At 28.4% G+C, this 15,030-nt stretch overlaps 1 protein-coding gene across 1 annotated transcript in view; it reads left to right on the top strand.

Moving 5' to 3' along the window:
* The first annotated feature begins 2,355 nt into the window (after window positions 1-2,355).
* Window positions 2,356-15,030, top strand: part of TppII (Tripeptidyl-peptidase II) — a 132,079-nt gene continuing 119,404 nt past the window's right edge. Inside the window, exons 1-4 of the mRNA XM_075354198.1 lie at window positions 2,356-2,647; window positions 3,166-3,314; window positions 5,834-5,962; window positions 10,978-11,157. Coding sequence (XP_075210313.1) covers window positions 2,566-2,647; window positions 3,166-3,314; window positions 5,834-5,962; window positions 10,978-11,157 — 540 coding nt within the window. The 5' untranslated portion in view covers window positions 2,356-2,565. The remainder of the gene's footprint in view (window positions 2,648-3,165; window positions 3,315-5,833; window positions 5,963-10,977; window positions 11,158-15,030) is intronic.

The following is a 15,030-nucleotide window of genomic DNA, read 5'->3' as shown; positions in this document are numbered from 1 at the left end:
TTTGGCAGCTGATTTGTTAAGACTACTTTCAACACCACAATATTTTTTTTCATTGAAAAATGCTAGGATGGATGGCCTGAAGGTATAGTAGACTGATCCATTAATTCATTGAAACCATTAAAACCTTGCCTTGAGGGTAGAACATAATTCTTCATAAAAATGGTTTAAATAACCCAATTGTTTTTTTTTTCCTACCTTAAACTAAGAGATTTCTGAAGCAGTTGTTATATGAGATTTTTTATTCTTTCCAAATCGAATAATGATTTCTTTCTTAGACTTGAAGATTAGCTTACACAGTGTGATGAACCTATGGTTAAAAGTTTTCTCACGTACTAATTTCTTTTGTTGCGAATGGTGTACAAGAATTATTACTAAATGCTTTCTCTGAGAGTAATAATGTTCTTTATACCATCCATACTCTGTGGTAAGGTTACTAAATGCCTTTCAAAAATATACACAAAATACTTATACATAAAAATATTAAAATCATACTCTAAAATAAACAACTGGGAAACTCAGGCAAAATGAACTGCTACAATTCTTTGACAATAATGTTTGTTTCTTTATAATATATATATTGTTTATTATAAAGTATTAAACTGCAAATGGTTGAAAGATTTTATAAATTGTTTGTTAGTTTATCGAAAATAGTTACGAAAATGTAACAACATTCTTTCTTGTAGACCTAAGTGTTGGGAGGGGTAAAATTAGAAGTCGTGTTTTGTGGTTTGATACAAGTGAATTGAATATTATATTTTATTAATATTCTACTCATCTGACAGATTATTTAATATTATCTTACAGCCTATTTTTATATCCTAAAATGTCATCCTGGGTTAAAGTAATATTATATTTTAGATGCAAGTACATGTGTGCATAATACATATTAATGATGAAAAGACCAGATCACTAAAATGTGAAATTGTATAGTTTGATGTTACTGCAACTGAAGCCAATTTGATCACTATGTAAACTGAAATTTGTCTTATAACAAAACACCAAAAAATGTTACACAAAATGAATAACACTACAGCTACATAGTTAAACTTTTTGTTGTGTAAAACAAACGTAATAGTAAATGCACAGTTATGAAAGTATAAATCAGTGAATTAAAATTTTGGGAATTCAAAAAATTAAGATGTTGAACTTCCAGATATGACAACTGAAATTGCTAACATTTCATACTTTAGAAATTATCAACTTAACACTGTAAAATACAAATTTTTCCAAGCTCAACTGTAATAATGTATAATTAAATTGCAACTTTTACCTTCTTTTGCTTGTTTCTTTAACCACAATGTTTAGAATAAAGTAACAAAATTTGCTATTTTATATTGGGTAAGAAAAATTCTTTTCCTCACTTTTTCAATTCCCTTTACGTCTTTTACCATCGTAGGTTGGTGTATCAGATTTGCAATTGCCTTCATTTAAGAGAGAGATTAGAGCTGTTTTTATTAAAAAAAAAAAAAATACAATTAAAAAGGTAGGATTAACGGAATGTGACAAACAAATCATGAGCAACAAAATAATTTTGATACATCCAGCCGTTTGAACGGATATTGAACCTTGCATATATTTTGAGACAATGTTAAGTTTTAAACTGTATCTGTGGGTTAGATTTGTTACTTATATGGCCGACGTTCGTAACAGAAAACGATGATGTATTCATCAAAAGTTTACTATTTTTTAAAAATAAATTGTCACGATCATCTCCGTGTTCCATGTTGAGATGTGCTTAGAGAACCTAAAATACCCATCGTGACTACGTGTAGCCAATATCAGTGAGAAGAACTAATTCTAATTATTCTATTTAAGTAGGTCATCTCCTACACCTATGAATCCATTTTTCTTGGTATACTTTTGTTTAACAATGGAAACTATAACATTAATGTTTGAATCTTTAGTTTAAAGTTGGTTTTGATGGTCGTTTTTTGTAATCTACAACGCTGCAGCATTTATTGGAAAAACTAACTTCATAAACTTTACGAAAAAAAGGGCTGGAGATTAATTAAATGTGTACCTTTCTACGTGAGAGTTTACTTCATTTGAGTGAACAATCTATTTAAAAATTGGCAAGTGTAACAGCTAGCTAGTTTTTATTACTTAACCCAGTACAATTAGCGCAGCCTTTTATTTGTAATAATCTATGAAATGCTTTAAGAGATTACATTAGGTTTATGTGGAACAATAAACTCAAACTATCCCGTTTAGGAACTAATAAGGATCAATTATAAAAAACAAACAACAGCGCAACTATCCGTGTGTCAAGAAATAGCTATTCTTTAATTTGCAGCCTTATTGCGTGTTTATTAAAAGCAATGTCAATAAGGAACATATAAATATTAACAATGAAACGCGAAGCAGTACCGAAATATTAAGGAACTCATGATAAACAGTTGCGTATAGATACCAGAAAAGTTTCCATTATTGAGTTTGATTATATACTTTTAATGTAAATAAGTGTTTTATTCTGATGCAGAAGCTAATATATCCGGAGAAATATGTATACTTATATAGGCAATGACGTAACAAATTTTCATCGTTTTAAGATCTGAATGCCAAGACATGATGTTGCACAGGCGTATGTTTTCCTACCCACTTAAAAAATGGCAAAAATTGTATTCTTATTCGAGTACGACTTACATAGGTGAGAAATTGCTTACGAAGTACATATGGTTTAATAAGAAGAAAGTTTTTTTTTTTTAAATTAGAATCTTATATCATATGTTAGAACACTTGACCAGGCGTTTTTAATACATTAGCAATCTAACGAATAGAGATATGGTTATTATGAAAATGCACGTTAATGTTAACTAAATTTCTGTTAATTAAATTTCACAGAGTTAACTAACAATTCAGACTAAGAATATTTTCAATTATAAAATATTTGGAAGTACATAGTGTATATTATAAATGCATGCCGTTAAATTAATTTAAAATTAGAAAATACTTATTGGAAGTTAAAAAAAAAAAAAAACATTAAATCAAACAGGGGAACGTAGTTTCTGTAAAAACTTGTTCAGAGATAACTAGTCAGGTAGTTATATTACCGTCTACAAGCACTTGATACGGTTGGTATTGGGTTGGTGTTGTAGTCAGGTTATAGTGCATTTTTATTCTGTACGTTAACTTTTATTTACGTTGTGTGATTCATTATGGTTGAAGTGGACTGTGAGTTTCCTACTGCGGGTCTTGTTCCTAAAAAAGAGACTGGTGTTTCTTCATTCCTGAATAAATATCCGGAGTATGATGGAAGAGGAGTCACTATCGCTATCTTTGATTCGGGAGTTGATCCTGGAGCAGCAGGTTTGCAGGTAAGTGAGCTGTAATATCATTCTTATTGTGTACCAAGCCTATGGTTGAATCAAATTTTTTTAGAAATTTATATTACTTGGACATTTTCTTTGAAGACTCGTTTGGTTGTACCATGTAGGTTAGCTGGGATAACCTAAGTTATTTTCTTGTAACCGTTGATGGCTTTTAATCCAGAAAAAAAGTATTGTTGCCGAGCATTTTTCAATTTATCTTGCTTAAGTAATTGCATAGAAGTCAGATGACTTTCACTCATCTACGTTAGTAACACATTTGATTGTCTTACTGTTTTTCTACTAAGCATGACTTTTCCTATGGCTGTAGCTCAATATGATTCAGAGTTCAGCAATAATTCTAGTTTGCAGTATGTTAACCTGTGGAAAAATGAGATTAAGTATTCATTAACTGAAAGTATATTATAATTTAAACTCGTTAAAAAAATAACCTTGATTTTGAAATTGCAGGAGAGAACACATTAAATTATCTACAAACCTAAAGGCATTAGGTACATAGTGCACAGCTCTACAAACTAGTTTGCCACCTCTCATTCCCAACAGAAAGGTATTGGCCTTAAATTCTGTGAATAATGCTTGTAAAAAAAAACAAAAAAAAACAATATGTTCTGCATTTTAGTTTTTTCAGAACCAGTTAGACTCTGTTAATTTTGCTGTTAAAGTTCAATTTTTTTAATAGGTTTTTATTTAATTTTTGAACTGATTAAAACTATTCTAATTTGGAAATCATAAATTATAATTTACTGTGGACATTGAACAGCCAACCTCTTTACTGTTTTGTTATGCCTGATGGCCACCACAATCAGTTTCTTAATCACATCATCAATCATTTAAAAGAATGGCAGTTGTATTTTTTATTTGTTGAAACATGTAGAAGCTAAAGTGATTCTGAAGGCCTAACTGTTTCATAAGAAACCCAATCAAAACATTGGATTTTTGCAGTTGTGGGAAAAGGCTATTCTGATTTAGGTAATTTATTTGATATTAGTTAGTAACTGGGATAAAACAAAATACAGTTAGATTTATTTATAAGCTCCTGTAATCCGGCAGTATCAGTATGTATAGTGGATAAGAACTTCAAAAATGTATTATAAACATTGTTTTTAATTGATATAATGTTGTGAATCTAAGTTGCATACATAATTTGGACAACTGTGGATTTAATATGTGGAATTAACAATGAGCATTATTAGATTAAAATATGGAATATAGTTACTGTATCTTTCATTATTGTGTAGTGATGTTTACTTTCTGACACTCTATAAGTAAATAAATAAAATGAAGATCTTTGTTAAATTTTATATAGTATGTGTTGGTTTTAAATGTTGATTTCTTTTGATTGTATAACAGTGAAAATAAATCAGCTTGTCATGCAAATCTAAATCTAGAAAATATTTGCTAAGTATGTTACTTAAACTTGTAGTATTGTCATCTGTTATAGAATCAGTCACTTTTGTAGATTCAGAAAGAAAAAAACAATTGAATGTATTTGGTCATTGAATCTTGATACCAAGAATCAGTTTTATTCATGTTTATATTAAAGTTTTTAGGTATAGTAATTTTTTATCCAAATTCTTTCCTGGTCTTCTCCAAAAATTTAGAAGTTATGTGGCAATCAAGAATATCTATAACAAATATATTTTTTTATATTCAATTAATTCAAAAGACCTACTGAAAATTTAATTTGTCATTAAGAGTTAATTCAAAATCATAACTGTAAAATATTATTTCATCATCTGAAACTATATGAGCACACATTATTTTACTGAAATCAGTGGCAACACTTTTATTATTTTCATCTGTTTTGTAACTGAACAGTATTTCTGGATAAAATATATCTGTAAGTTAAATAACAAGTTTTATTTCATTCAAAGTTATATAGTATTCTTCTAGTTAATTTGTTTTTGAATTAGGTAGAGTAAGATTTTAATATTAAAATACAATATTAATACAATATTTTAATTGATTAACAATGCACTATTGAAACCTTATCAAAATGATTTCTGAATTTTTTACACTAGAAAATTGTTTAATTTTATTTTTAAGGCTTTTTCAGCCAGACACTTAATTTTATTTTTCCTTTGAATAAATATTTTGGTGATTTCTGTAAGAAAATTGTTCAATGCAAAGTATCTGTTACCGTTTAAGTCCATCTTTAACCAGGCAGGACCCATGCAAACGTTTATAGTTATACATAAAAATAAATCTAACCTTCCACATTCCATTTTAATATTTAGTTAACCTTGTCTAGGTAACTTTTTATAACTGATTGCATGTGGGTTATAGTGTAGCATTATTAATTCAGTTTTTAGTAGTTAAAATATCTGCTGATCTTTGTAACAGAGTGATAGCCTGTTGGCCGGCCTTTCATCTGGAGGTCCCAAGTTTGAAACCTGGTCAGGCATGGCATTTTTCACACACTACAAAATTCATGTAACATTCATCTAGTAACAAAGAGGGCGTAAGCCTGTTGTAATAAATAAATAAAATTCTGCTGTATTTTGTAGGTGACAACTGAAGGAAAACCAAAGATCATAGGTCGTTATGATTGTAGTGGAGTGGGTGATGTGGACACATCTACAGTTGTGCAGGCCAGTAATGGAGAAATTAAAGGCCTATCTGGAAAGACACTCAAGGTAATTTTTTGTATTGCATATTCAAGCACAATATAAGAGAGTAAAAAATTGTTTAACAATTACATGATAATGATAGTTGTAGAACTGAAATTACAAGAGTTTTTCACTGTAAAAGCCAGTTTGTAATTATAAAAAAATAATTAATTAATTACTAATAAAGTATTTGTTTTTAATTAGCATATTCCTATAATCACCATTGCTTACAAGTACTTTTTATATCAGGAAACAAGCTTTTTTGTTAGTGGAAAAAATTATAAAATACCCTTCCTTTCACTAATTGCTATAGGCAATAGTTTATATAGTTTACCACAAATTTTAGTACTACAGAAACTTCAGACATTGTTAAATTTGCTTATTGCCACAATTATCTTTACTTATTGTCAAAGCACCTTATAATAAATAAGCAAATTATAACAGGTAACTAATGAAATTGCTGAAGGCTACCTAATGGACCAATTTAAAATATTGTCGATTAGGAATCTTATACCTCTTATCAGTCACATTGTTACAATGTAACAATGTTTTTTACATTGGTAAAATCAGTTTTATGTGACAGGCTTGGTAATTACTTTAGTCATTTAGTATGAATGGCTTATTCAGTTTCATTTGTCATGGTCATCGATTTATCCTTTAATATATTTTAGTATATTGTGTTAAATCTTTTACAATAAGAGAAATGAACTGTGTGAGATTCAGGTAATATCCTGTAAAAAGGATAAAATTATAAAAAACTTTGTAATTTTATTTGCTTGTTCAATACATTTAAAAAAAGCTTTAAAGATATCTTTTTAATATTAGACTGTTACGTGTCTTCTATTATCTGTTATTCTTTCAAATATGTTTTTTTTTAATGTCTGTCATCATTGTGAGATAAAATAGTATACTCTGCAAAAGCATACCGCTACAGCAATGGAATAATAGTAGATAATGTAATTGTTTATTAAATATATACATATAAAAGGATTGTTAGGAGTTTCCTGTAAACCTTTACACATACAGAGTTTTTAAATATAAAAAAATTTATATTAGCACTGGTTCAAAAACTTAAGTTAAATGAGTTTGAGTTATTGCTTATCAAAAATTTCCCCCTCCTTTTGGACTTGCAGATAAAACTATGTAATAATAGGTATTTGATAATTATCTGAACAACTTTGATGTCTTATTAAAAAAAAGTAATAGTTCTATTAATGAATGGTTGGGCTCTCTTTAACAGGTAACACATAAAATTCCCCTCGGAAAATACTAGATAGTGCTGTGATGTGATTGTATACATTAGTTGCCATGAATTCACAGATGAAAGCATAACACTTAGAGTGGTTTATTGAAACAAAATCAGGCACACAAGTTCTACTTAGAAATTGGCATAACGTAGAGCCACCCTCTAAAACAAGTATTCATTCATGGTATGATAAAGACATTGACAGTATTGAACATAAGAAGAGTGCAGGCATACCTAGAACATCAGATGAAAAAATGGAGATCGGTTGGTCAGTCTTTTGTTCATAATTCTGGTAAGTCATATTGGAGTGACACGCGCAGGTTAAATTTTCTATAATCTACCATTCACAGTGTTTTGAAGACAGTTAAAATTGTGCTCTTATAAATTATAAATATTGCAGCACATTACACTACAAGATCATACTGCTAGAAAGGTATTGAAGTGGTTGAAGGAATTGAAACTCATAATTGTTATGTTAAAAAGGTTTATGTTCTCAGACGAGGCTACATTTCACGCGTATGGAAAAGTGAACACTCAGAACATTCGAATATGGGGATAGAGAACCCACATGTAATTCTTGATCATATTACAGATAGCCCAACCACATGTTACACTTGATCGTAGTAGAGGTAGCCCAAAAATAATGTTTGGCACGGACTGCTTCATGATCATGTGATTGGAAGTTTTTACTTCCTTGTACGAAGTACAAGGAAGTAAAAAGGTCAAATGCAGAAAAGTAAAAAAAAATTAATTTTCCATTTTTTTAAATTTTCTGTTGAGTACTTTCACAGAAATATCTACTTCTTTCAGAATAGATTTTATATGAAAAGTTAATTAAAGTTATAGAAATCCCTCTATAAAAAAAATCTCTGTGAAATAACTTAAAGGAGACTACAAAAAAGTAGTAAGTAAAAAAAACAATTATTAATTTTAAATTAATAATATCCTGTTAAATTATGTTTAATATATTCATTATTATTTATGGAAAGCAGTGGAAAATGAGATTGTTTAGTTGTAATATAGTTTGGGTTAATTATTTTAGTTCAGTATTCCAGTTTTTCCTAATTTAATATAAAATCAGGTAAAGGTTTTTTTGAATTCTTTTCTTTACAGTTAGTAAAAATAATATTAAACTTTGGTTTTCAAAAAATTCAGTAAAGATAAGTACTTTTTTAATGACTGATTTTAGTTAGTTATGTTTGATACTGTTTTCATTTTATGTTTCAACATTACAATTACAGCTATTTAGATTGTAGGGCTGTTTCTTTTACAATTCTATTACAATATTTTTGTTTTAAAAGAACAATTATAATCTATGTTATTAATAATAGAAGTAACCTAAACTTTATTTAGGTTTCATTTATGCTAATAAATGTAAAATATATACTTGAAGAAATTTGTGGAGGAATTTTCTAAAATTTACAATCATTATTTACAAATTTTTGTATGCTTTTTATTAATTCATATTTATAAAAAATTAATATAAAATTTATTTTATTTACATATTAATATTTTTCTTGTATTACTTATTTTGTTATAATTGTTAATATTTTGCCTTTAAATCACATTTTTCAATTTTAGAGGCTGTTTTATATTTAATAAGAAATATTCATTTTTTATAATCTAATTGACTGTTAAATGATTAATTGTTATTTAATTTTGAACATTTTTATTAATGAAATTAATGCTGCTAATTTGTGTTTTGAATAAGATAAAAAAATACATTATTTGAAATTTGTTATTCTGTTTTCTCATAGTTGATTCACAAATAATGGGAAAATTGTTATCATGTTTTATTAACTAATGTTACAAACTTTTCAGAAAGGAAGTTATAGAATAAATTTTCTAATCATACTAAAACTAGTGAAATGGATTGTTTATCAGTGACTACTGAAGAAATAAAGTAAGAGTGATTGAGTATTTATTTTCAAGTAAATACTTCCTGGCTTATATTTGTAATCATTCATGAATGGTTAGAAGCAATTGTGTGTTTCTTTGTATTCTGCTGTAATCTTTTAGTTACATATTTATTACAGCCTAGGTCTTCAATATTTGCTTATGTAATCTAATCTTCGTCTATTCTGTTAGTTTTAAAACTTCCTTCTATTATTAAATTTGTTATTTTTGAAAAACCAGTGAATCTATAATAATCCTGTCCTGTTTTAAGTGGGGGGGGGGGGGGGAGAAGGATTAGTAGGGGTAACAGGATTAAAATAGGGTTTGTTATAAAATATAAAGAATTATTGATTTTTCAAGAAAATGTAAATTCACATTTTTTAATGCTTTTAAAATAACCTTCATTATATTTTTGACAAATAAAGCTTTGAGTTCTATATATGAGAGCTATTCGGAAAGTAACTTCCAATTCATTATTAGAAAAACATCAATTGATAAAAAGCAATATATTACATTCATCTTATAGCTTACATCTTTTAGCTATTTTTCTACATAATTTCTGTTCAAATTGAGGCACTTGTCATTTCTGTAAACAAGTTTTTGAATACCCTTGTCATAAAAATCTGCCACCTGTAAATTAAGCCAGCTAGTAACACTGGGTTTTTAATCCTCATAATACTGAGGACTGGAAGTTAATTTTCCAATACTCCTGAACTGAAATAACACTGAAACTTATGAGACATTGAAGAAATTGAGAAGGGCCATACAAAACAAACGACACAGTATGCTGAGTTCAGGCATTGTGTTTCTTTATGCCAATGCTTGTCCACATACTGTAATATGTACTCAATGCCAGATTGACAGTTTCAGATGGAAGTTGTTTAACCATTCTCCTTACAGCTCTGATTTGCCAGTCAGTGATTATCACTTTTTCCGAAAATGAAGAAGTGGTTAGCAACGTAGCATTTTGAAAAACTGTGTTACTGCCTGGCTTAATTCACAGACAACAGAGTATTATGATGAGGGTATTCAAAAAATTATTTACAATTATGACAAGTGCCTTAATTTGAATGGCAAATATTTAAAAATGTAGCTATATGATATATATAATAAATTGTTTTTTCTTATCAATTGTTGTTTTTTTATTAATGAATTGGAAGTTACTTTCCAAATAACCCTTGTAAAAAATGTGCCATGTAAAATGAATAATTTATTTAATTTCCTATAATTTAAAAAAGTTTTTCCTCCAATCCTAAATTTGATAGTTATAAGTAGTCCAAAACCTAAAATTTATCAAATAGAAAAAAAATGTATTTCTGTAATTTTTTATTTCACACAGACAAAAAATTAAAGGAATATCCAATAGATTTAAAAAAAATTTTTAGTAGAAACAATATTTTTAAACTGTCCAAAAAACTATTACCTCCCAGTATTTCCCATTAGTAAAAACTAGATAGGGTTATTTCCATTTTCATGATGATTGGTAGTAGATTCATTGGATTCCTAAAAAGTAAAATCTTAGTAATGGAAGGAAGTTTAGACAGGAAGATTTTTAAGGGAAGTTTTTTAAATTCTATAAACAATAAATAATTAAATTAGATGAACAAGATTAGTCATACATTAATGGTTATAGTATGTATTGCATTATAATATAGTTTATATTCATATTATATAATTTATATAGTATAGTTTATATTATATTAATATAATTTGTATAGTGCAGAGGAAAGTGATTCCCAAAAGGATCGATTTTAGAAAAATATGGTATATTTATACTATTTTTACTCTTTTCTTATGTTTGTTAGTCATTTTATATTAATGTAGAAGAATGCATGAAGATTTCAAGTATGATGATAGATTGATTTCCGTTTATTACTTTACAGTAAAATTTGTGTTTCAGATTCCTAGCTCTTGGGTAAATCCTTCTGGTAATTTCCACATTGGAATCAAAAATGGGTATGAATTATATCCTAAAAAGTTACGTGAACGAATTGAAAAAGAGAAAAAAGAGAAGTTATGGGATCCAGACCATAAATCAGTAACTTCAGAAGCAGTGAGAAAATTACAAAACTTTAATAAGGTCTATATGATTTTTATTTTTCATTAAAATATAATCATAAATACTAGTTTCTTACAGTTAGTAAAATACTTTATGAATTTTTATTTAAAATTGTATTTGTCTATATACTATCGGCAACACAAATTCAGTGAAAAAAATGACATTACCTAATCTCCTAGTTATCTAATCTCATAAAAAATGGGAAAGGTTATAAAAAGTACATGTATTATTAGGGGCTTTGGCTCCCCCTTTGAAATATTTTGTTTTAAGTTATGGAGAGTAAAAGATTTTTCTCTTATGCGACCTGAAAGGTTACATAAACAGCAGTGGTGCTGTATTTACATGAATTCAATTTGTAGGCTAAAATTTATGATTTTTAATGTAATTTTACAAGAAAATTAACAAAAATTTGGTCCCACTGTGTATTTTTGAGAAATAGTTTTTAAGTATAATACTTTTTTTGCAAAAGTTCTAAAATATAAATAATGTATTTAAAAAAATTAACTTTTTCATTTTTTACAAAAAATAATTATAAGAAAAATAAAGTTGCTACAAATCTTATAATATTTTTAATTCTGAACAAATTTGTGTTAATAAATCAATAGTAATAACACATTCCAAGAATAAATAAGTTGCATTTCCAATAAAAACAACCAGTAAAATTTCATTTGAAATTTGCCCATTGTAATTGTTATTGTATGTAATTGTTTAAATGTTATTTTGCTACTAGAGATGCTACAACCTGTGTAGTACTGGTAGTTTGTTCTACAGTATATCAGAATGAGGGGCTGTTTTTATCATTTTTGTGGTTGTGATTGATAAAATTGTGGTACTGTACTTTGTTATAATATATGTTGGTTTTTGATGATAAGTTAGTTTTCATACTGTAAAGTTGAATGCAAGTAAGAAATAATTTAGCTAGAAAATTTCTCTACAATTTCCCTATTTTTCAAAACCAAACTTAATAATAGGTTATTTCTGTTAAAAGAATAAATATGGCATTCTTTTCACACAAATTAAGAATACACAGAATTTCATTTTGTTTATATTTCAGTAGTTCAAGAGCTTTTGAGGAATATATTGGTGATTTGCAACTGATAGATTCCTCATTGGCAGGTATTTATAATACTTATTTATAGTTGATTTTTCAGTATCATCAGAATGGAAATGAAATTATCTTAAACTCATTTTGTTCTTTGATAAAGCAAAAGTTTAGCTGCTAGTACTTGATGATGATTACTTATACATTAACTAATTCTACTTATTATTGTCTCTGTATTCAAGTATAATTATTCACAGATTGAGAAATGTAGTTTCCAGTTTTGAAACTGATATATAGTTGACTTTAAATCTACCTCTGTTACTAATTAAACAGCTTCTGTATTTTTATATATCTCCAAGTATTCTGAATTTAATAATATTAAAAATTTATTCTGCTGTCTGCTACATATGAATCAAATTCATTTTAATTGACATCTTTTTATACTAAAATCTATTTGTTTTTCAATTTTTTGTTTGAGATTATACTTACTACTTATTTTGATGAAGTTATTGTAAAATTTTTGGGTAGCGGTCTGAACTCAAAAAAAAAGAAAAAGTCTAGATGATTTGATTCTCTTTATAACCAACCATACCTCCTACCTGATGTTTTTTTGTTTAAGAAATGTTGTAAAGAAGTGAAACTAATTTTGTAACCAATTCATTTCAACCATATGAGGTAAGATTGAAAGGTGTTTTAGCACTGGGCTTATAATTTCAAAATGGCAGTACTTACACATTATTGTGATGGATCTCCTTCAATTTAGTCCCCTTCTAACTGAACACACTGATTCCAAAGCGGTGTTTTAATTTTTGGAAGCATTCCTGGAAATTTTCTTTCTTAAGGGTGTTAAGAACCCTTTCTGTATTTGCCTGGGTATCTTCAATTGAGTCAAATCAGATCCCTTTTAGCAAAAATTTCAATTTAGGAAACGGGTAAAAATCAGCAGTGGCTAAATCATGGCAATAGGGGGGGTTGTGGAAGTGTAGGAATTTGGTTAAAAATTTAATGATCAAGAACATACGATGAGTCGATGTGTTGTGGTGGTGGAGGACCCAATTCTTGTGTCATGAGAGTGCAGGCTTTTTCTTTCGTACATTTTCACGCAAATGCTGAAAGACTTTTTTTAGTATTCCTGGTTGTCTGTCTGCTGCTAGGGGCAAATTTGTGATGCGTGATACACAGAATCAAGGAACCACCAACATTGTCTTTGTATTTGACCGACTTTGTTGCAATTTTTTTTTCATGGCAAACTTGGGCCCTTATACAGCGATGATTGTACCTTTGTTTCTGGGTCATGCTAATCAACCCTGACTCATTGCTTGTAATTACCTTGTTTAACAAATCTGGGTCAGTTTGACCCGATTAATCAATTTTTGAGATACTTCAAGTCAGTGTTGTTTCTGCTGGTGTGAAAACAATTTCAGAATGGATTTTCATGGTCACTCGACACATGTGTTAAAATTGACTGAACCACGTAAAAACTGAAGTTCATTTCATCAACCATCTCTATAATTGTAAGTCTACTCTTAGAGTGCACTAAATTGTGAACTTTCATAATGTTTTTGTTGGTTTCTGAAGTAGAAGTAACTTAGACCAAAGGTCATCTTTAATTGATTCGCAGCCATCTCTGAATCTTTTGATCAGATAAAAACACATGACTGGCCAGTCACTTATCCCTGAAAGTTGTTTTTAAAAGTTCATGTCTGTCTGTTTTCAGATAAAACTCATTTTTAACATAAACTTGTTCTGTTTTTTCATCAATTTTATGAAATCAATAATCCACTGAGAACTGAAATTACATCTTCACCCGACTACCAGGATGTCACTCTCTACTGAGCAATGATATCGCAGTGATCTTTTCAGGACATTTCAAGGACAAAACATGTTTCCCCCTTTCACACTTTCTAACAAACTTACCCCTTCCTATTGAGAAGTGATGACATCTGTCTTAAAACTTTCCAGTCATATTTCGCATGTATTAGAATACTGCCTCTATTTTTTCATGCATTCAGTTTAGTTGTTGAGTTATGCCTACAACATAACTACTTGCCAGTTTTGATTTGATTAAAAATCACTAACATGTTTTCTGAATACTCCAAAAGATTACATACAAAACTTCATCTAAATATGATTATTAGTAATTGTAGTTTCCAGCTTTTTTCCATCATGGAATCATTTTTCTTGTATTTATATTAATCTCTGATGTTTTACAGTGCTCTAGGTATTTTAATGATTTTTTTTTAATAACTTTAAAAAAAATTTTTAATATTTAATAATTTTGTTTTACATTTGAAGGACTATCAGCTGAACTTACTCTATTACCTACATAGAGTAACATTATTTTATCTACTCATTTATCTTGTTGAATGCTGTGTATACCTTTCAGTCTAAAATATATTTCAATAGATATGAAATAAAAGAAAAAAAAAAGAAAACTGGACTTAAGCAATCCCTTGTAAAACACTATTTGTAACTTCTGTTGAGTAAAATCCTCTGGTTTGTCTAATTAAACCAAAATTTGAGTTATTGCAAAGGTTATTGATATAATTTACAAACTACCTAAAATTTTTTATAATTTACAAAACAGTTTTAAAAAAAATTGCCTTTCTTTACTTATGTGATGGTATATATAAGATTCATTGATTTTGTGTGGTTGTACGCAGTATGTCTGAAAAGTTCCCAAACTAAATTTTTTTTTTTGTCTTCAGTCATTTGACTGGTTTGAATGCAGCTCGCTCCAAGATTCCCTATCTAGTGCTAGTCGTTTCATTTCAGTATACCCTCTACATCCTACATCCCTAACAATTTGTTTTACATATTCCAAACGTGGCCTGCCAACACAATTTTTTCCT

The sequence above is a fragment of the Lycorma delicatula genome, chromosome 1 (genome assembly GCF_047948215.1).
Source record: "Lycorma delicatula isolate Av1 chromosome 1, ASM4794821v1, whole genome shotgun sequence".
Classification (NCBI taxonomy): Eukaryota; Metazoa; Arthropoda; class Insecta; order Hemiptera; family Fulgoridae; genus Lycorma; species Lycorma delicatula.
The sequence above is the reverse complement of the archived record's forward strand: the minus strand, read 5'-3'. Positions and strand labels throughout refer to the sequence as shown.